This window comes from Folsomia candida, unplaced genomic scaffold (genome assembly GCF_002217175.1).
Source record: "Folsomia candida strain VU population unplaced genomic scaffold, ASM221717v1 Fcan01_Sc005, whole genome shotgun sequence".
Classification (NCBI taxonomy): Eukaryota; Metazoa; Arthropoda; class Collembola; order Entomobryomorpha; family Isotomidae; genus Folsomia; species Folsomia candida.
This window is the reverse complement of record NW_019091197.1, coordinates 8,266,568-8,272,855: the sequence shown is the minus strand read 5'-3', so window position 1 is coordinate 8,272,855 and position 6,288 is coordinate 8,266,568. Positions and strand designations below refer to the sequence as shown.

The 6,288-nt window shown below is 37.1% G+C and overlaps 1 protein-coding gene across 2 annotated transcripts; it reads right to left on the bottom strand.

Annotated features, from left to right (window-relative positions):
- Positions 1-1,455: 1,455 nt before the first annotated feature.
- On the bottom strand, positions 1,456-2,662 carry LOC110850223 (sushi, nidogen and EGF-like domain-containing protein 1). Of its 2 annotated transcripts, XM_035852270.1 has the most exons (3): positions 2,534-2,662; positions 2,207-2,463; positions 1,456-2,129 (listed from the first exon to the last, which is right to left on the bottom strand). In XM_035852270.1, the coding sequence occupies exons 2-3, from the start codon at positions 2,445-2,447 to the stop codon at positions 1,570-1,572; spliced, it is 801 nt and encodes a 266-aa protein (XP_035708163.1). In that variant the 5' UTR covers positions 2,448-2,463; positions 2,534-2,662; the 3' UTR covers positions 1,456-1,569. The 2 variants fall into 2 exon arrangements, with proteins under 2 accessions (XP_035708163.1, XP_021953382.1); XM_022097690.2 differs by lacking the exon at positions 2,534-2,662 and having other exon boundaries at positions 2,207-2,526.
- Between the last annotated feature and the right edge of the window lie 3,626 nt (positions 2,663-6,288).

Below are 6,288 nucleotides of genomic sequence, written 5' to 3'. Positions count from 1 at the left end.
CCGGAGTTCGATTCTCCGCTATCGCATTCAATTTTTGTTTTTGCAATTTTTCAAACTTTTTTCATGGCTGTATATATTTTGCTATGAGTACGTATTCCTGTTTTAGGCTATAAAACCCTCTTCGTCACCATTGTAATGCTCTTACGAGGGAAGGACACGACATGTCTACCGGACCCGGACATGGGATATTTATTCCCTACTCTTTGGGGTCCCCAATGATGGAAACTGATGAAATTCGTCGGTGAATTTCACGTTTCTTGGAAATATAAAATTTTGAAATTATGAATTTCCGAAATAGTTCATGGGGTCTCCCCCTTTGAAAAGGCAAAAATCACATGCTAATTATTATGTACTTTTCGTCAAAATGAACTTCTCGGGACTTATGTACCTTTTACATGTTTTGCATGCACCTCAATTTTGTTTTACAATTTTGTTTTACAAGATTTAAAAAATTTTTAAATATATTTTCGAAATCGAAACATGACTTTGCATGTGTTGCAAAAATGTTCAGTAAGTGATTTTGATGATTTTTGTTGATGATTTCAACAATATTTCATTGAACTTTAAGTTCGATGGCCAGTCCCGAGAAGTTGATTTTGACGAAAAGCGCATAAGAATTAGCATGCGAATTTCGCATTTTCAAAGGGGGAACCCCATGAACTATTTCAGAAATTCAAAAATTCAAAATTTTATATTTCCAAGAAACGTGAAATTCACCGACGAATTTCATCAGTTTCCATCATTGGGGACCCCAAAGAGTAGAAAAAAATATATCCCATGTCTGGGTCCGGTAGACATGTCGTGTCCTTCCCTTGTTAGTACGCGAGTAATGACGTTGAGGGATTTATAGCCGTATAAAACAAGAGTACTTCTTGTTCTCATAATTGTCCTTATAATTCACGAGAATGTTTAGTATCATAGTAGAGTGCGAACTAATTATTTGACATTAAATGCACACATTGAGGCACGAAATCCTATGCATTGCACATTACACACATCTTGACATGACTCGTGACTTTGCGAGGACAATAAATATTTAGATACGTATTTATTTTCGGACGGAAGGTTTTGCGGCAGTAGAGATATCACTGGGCGTACTCATGACAACGTCTTATTTCGCATCGAAACTCATTTAGCAAGCTTGCGAAGATCAAAATATTTCTGTCGTGAGGGGCTTCGAAAAACATGACTTCGCAAATCTACCTATTTTGTTGTTTATCTTTGATGAGAATAAATACTTGCGACGATACTTTAGCGCCATGCGTCCAATTCAGTACATCGCCGGGATGAATGGGCACTACTTCTTTGCGATAGATAACTCAATCAGGACCTACTTTCTGCACAGTATTCTGGACAATACGATCAATTTGTTGATGAGTTTGCCAGAAGTTGATGTATCAGATGGATAAAAGAATAATTGTTATATGCATTTCTCTATCAACAATTTTTGTAGCTTAATAAAATTTTTATTTGCAAGATAAAATTGTGATTGAACAATATTACCAAGTTTCAAAACGTTTATTGATTCGCTGGAAAATCACTACGTGAAATATTCCCATTGCTAATAATTTAACTCGAAAGAGGTAGAATTTCAAAGAAGGGGACAAACTTTTCCACCTTGAAGACATACTTTCCAGGCCAACAGACATTCGTGGAGTGCCCAATATTTGCGATACTTCGAGTACAAGACCCCTGCACGTTAAGGTATTGATTTAAAATTCCGAAATTGATTCCTACCCTGGCATGACCTCGGACATTATCGGTGCTACAGTCTGGTCCAAGAAAATGGTCCGTGGTGTACTGTATCTGATTATAGTAGACGATTACAAAGGAGTAAACCCCATCTGTGGTTAAAATCGCTTGAAAAGTGTTGTTTGCCATGACACATTCCGCCATATTTCCGTGTGGCGTGGTATCCTCCCAGGTAACGATTAAGACCCATTGCATCCTCAACGGCCCTAATCGCGGAAAGGCAATATTAACTTCGTCAGATGCTTTGGCAGTCTCGATGGAATTATTGGTCTGTCGGTAGAAAATTTGTCCTTCTATGGTAGCTAAATTATGAGCCCAAAACGGGTAGATGGCAGGATCAGAGGATTGTTCGCATCTCGGAGTCATACTTAACGGTTCTGGAATAGATGGATAAATTTAAAAAATTGATGGGTAAAATATAAGTCTAACTTTTGCGGATTAAGTTTTGAAGTACCATCTTTAAATGAGATGATTCCTTGATCATGAATGTACAAGGTGTTGTAAACAGTATTGAAATATTTGAACCCTTGCGTCAGCGGTACCGCTCGGTAGACATGATGACCCATGTATTCCGTATCGTTATTGACGCGTCCGAATCGAAACATATCGGCACGTTCGACTAAACTATTGATGACCTCAACGAATGGGACAATCAGAATTAAAAAGTTTAGAAATCGTGGCTTCATCCCAACCATTTTCGAAAGTTGATCTCTGCAAGTATACGTTTTTTTAAGAGAAGAGCTTATACATAGCTCTGCTGGTTTTGTATACGTTTAGCAACCTTTTATATACCGCTGGCACCTTCACCTCCTTAAACAAAGTAGTGCTAATTTTCAGTGAAATTGCAAAACGTAATCAGAGTTAAGAGCTTACTTATCCAATTTCATGAAGTGAAACTCGTAGGGCTAGACGACCATTGGGAAAACGTAGAATGACGCAAATAAAGGTCAATTCATTTAATTTAGTTAATCCAAAAGGATTTACTCAACACCTGATACTTATTGTTATACAAGATTCAGGTAAGGGGCTATCCATAAATCACGTGATCGATTTGGGGGGAGGGGGGGTGAAGGCATCCTATCCTTCCCATGTTAATTATAACATGGGCAGACAGGTCACCAGGGGGGGGGGGTAAAAATTCTGTGAATCTGACAGCCATAAAATGACGTTGTTTTTATCATCACATTGCATAAATATGTACTTTATCTGTGGTTAGCGAAGGTTTTTGGGTATGTTTTATATTATATACTGAGAAAGAACTTGGTAAAGTGATTCTGTCTCATGGTAGAAAATATAATTCGCCCAATATTTGATTGTACTAATTTCCACTCGAAGGGAATTTTGGATGTTTGTCGGATTCCCAATATTCCCGGAATCTATTTTGATTCCCTACTAGCCTAATGCTAAATTATAATCCTTTGGAATAAATCCATCGGATCCCCATGGTTCTGGGAATATATTATCACTCCCAGGAAATCTTACAACCAGATTCATATAAATATTTATCATGTGATACGTACGTAATTGGTTTACAAAAGTTATGCACCTGTCTATACATATATACAGATTCTAATAAGTCACCGCAAAATCAATGTTCATCCCAGTTTAATTGTGCATGCTTAATGTCTGTTTATTATATATGCATTACTTATTATACATTTCGATTAAAATGTTTATAACTCTCAGAAAATATTTCATGTAGGAAATGGATTTATCAAAATCGATAAATCCTGCTCGTGTGGAAATTAACATTTATTTTGCAGTGCAATTCAGATCGATTCACATACTTACTTTTCGTCTATATAGATACGATTCAGCCAGACTGGAAAATTTAACCAGCAAATATTTCAAGAAATATAATGTTCGTAATACTTTTAACACTTTTGATAACATCAATCCATACGTATAGTTCACACTTGGTAATGTATAATTTCGACGATATCCCTAATTCTCAGGATTATACCACTTTCACAATTGTCTCCAGCAGTTCGCCAAGAAATCAATTGAGTTGAATATCAAAAGTATCCGATTTTCATCGTTCTCCATCACATTTAAAATTTCTTTGCAAAATCTTGACGATACTTTCAATTCACTCAGTCAAACCATCCTTCAAGATAAATCATGACTTCATTTTTTTCTGAAAACGAAACCAACCTAAATTTAATATGAACCAGGTCACACGTTTGTTTACGTTTAATGCAAACATATATGGGTGGGTCTAAAAAATTGTTAATTTTTGCATTATGAAATTTATTAAAGCTCCAAAGTTATTATTAAAGTTATTATTATAGTTATTTATTCTTCCAAGCATGTCACTCATTCTACTCGCTCCACCTCAAATTGGTTTGTTCTGAAGACCACGAGCAACCCTGCGGGATGACGATGTCCTTTGCATCCGAACGTAGACAAAACCAGGTCAGCTTATTGTAAACCTTGCCGTTTGGTTCTTCTTTCCATCTCTGGGTTTCGTCATCGCGCCGACAAGTCACCATGTTTACAGTGCTCGTTCCGTAATAGGATATCGATGCGATGCATAATTTTGTCGCTCTGTTCTTAATGGTGGAGTTATTCACCCAATCCCATTGTTGGTACTGGTTTTTGTCATTGCATGGCGACACTTTAAGCGAGTCCTTAACGAATCCTTCCGCATCGAGACATTTCTTGGAGTCTTGATGAAAGAAACGGCGTCCTTCAGAGGACAACGATAGGGCAACGACCCCTAGCGCAAAGGTGACCAGGATGGAATTCATTGCCCGCTACAATTATATACAAGAAATTTATTAACAATGGATCACATTCATAGATTTTTTTAAGATTTACTTAATATAAAATAAATTTAACATTACTTTAATAAGTTTTATGTCAACTAGAAGAAGCTAGAAGGAATGAACTGCTTTCGGACTTAAGCCCTGGTTTAGATTATTAAACCAGGAGGAAGGGTCATAGTTCAAAAAGTCCTTATGGTCACGGATTTACGAGACAACGGGCAGAATTGGGAAAGATCGAATGCAGGCAGTCGATTGGACAATATATTGCACCAATTAGTGCACGGAACGGAAGGAATATTTACTTACCAACCTTGGTTTACTGAGGAATTTCTGCTATCAATGCGTCCCGTGATCTAGAGCAATGTCGATTATCGAAGCAAGTTTTTAGCCAAGAATGAAACTGGGAATGATTAAATTACGTCCGCCTCGAGAAACCAAATCAGAAGGAGGAAGTATGCAACAATGCATAATTTAATTGCTCAATTTCGCTACGCCGCACACGTAATAATTCTTTGTTTAAAAGTAATATTCCATTAATTCCATGCAATATGGAAATACGCAGGCATGTAATTGCTTATTTGTTTGGGAGGAAGTGTAATAAATTCAGGATCGTAAATAAATGACGGATGTGACGTTATTACACGTCTGAAGTTGACATGTACGTTTTTTGTCCAGCACCCAATTTATACATTATTTACTTGCCTATCTAACAGTTGTTAAAATGGGTAAGAAAGACATAATTTGTAATTGCTACAAAATCGAAAGAATAAAAAACCTACTTCAAGCAACTTTGCGGGGCCTTTTAAGATGGCATCATTGGTTTCAATGTACATAAAAATTAAATACAAACAAAAACTTTACTAAAACATCCGATTTATTTCACTTCTTGTCAACATCGACAAGAGAATCATATAAACATGACAAGTTTGTTAAAATTGGTTAACATTATATTATAGAAACACGTACAATACATGAATGACAACATTTCACAGATTAGTTATAGAATTATTGGACCGACATGGGTTAAAATACGTGGATAAATCACAGAACATTACTACATTACATTAATCCGCGTTTCACAACTTTAAAAATCCAGGTACAATAGTTTTTTTACGAGCATTGAATATTTTAGGCAGTTTCCATACGTTGAGACTTTTCATATGCTGCCAATTCTTTTTGATAGCGCTTCTTGTCTTCTTCAGCGATAGTTTCGTATCGTTTCTTCTCAGATGCGTCCAACTCCTTCCAACGGCGACCCAGCTCCTTTGCTGGCTTTAAATTCAGGACTTTCATTAAGAATGGGACGCTGTTCGTTGCTGAAGACGAAGAAACTTGTCATATTGCTTTCTGGGGCGTTTGGATCCTTGACTTTCTTTGGTTTCTTGGTTTCACCATCCTGAAAGTAGAGTTAAATGACAATTTTAGTACATTATCTTGTTAACCCTCGAAGAAAAAATATTAGGTGCTTTCCTTACATTTTCCTTTTCTCCCTTATCATCCTTCTTGTTCTTCACGGATCGTCGCGATTTTCGGTCATCGTCCCCATCCCCGTATTGTTCTTTCTCCCTTTCAGCCATGGCCTTCTGCTCGCTCGACAGTTCTCTCCACTTCTTTGAAGCAAGCTTGGACAAACCTGAGACCGTGATTTCGTCTCCCGTGGCCCTTCGACGAGTCAGTTCTTCCGTGCGAGACTGCTCAGAGACGATTTCGACCGGCTTCTCTGCTTTTGGTTGACCATCAAAATTTCAAAATAAAAATAATCGAATAT

What these genes read in the sequence shown, in the direction of transcription:
- LOC110850223 (XM_035852270.1), bottom strand. Translation starts at nt 2,447, where the DNA reads ATGGTTGGGATGAAGCCACGATTTCTAAACTTTTTAATTCTGATTGTC. An exon ending in AATCATCTCATTTAAAGATG is followed by an intron (nt 2,130 to 2,206) that starts GTACTTCAAAAC and finishes CATCTATTCCAG; the next exon opens with AACCGTTAAGTATGACTCCG.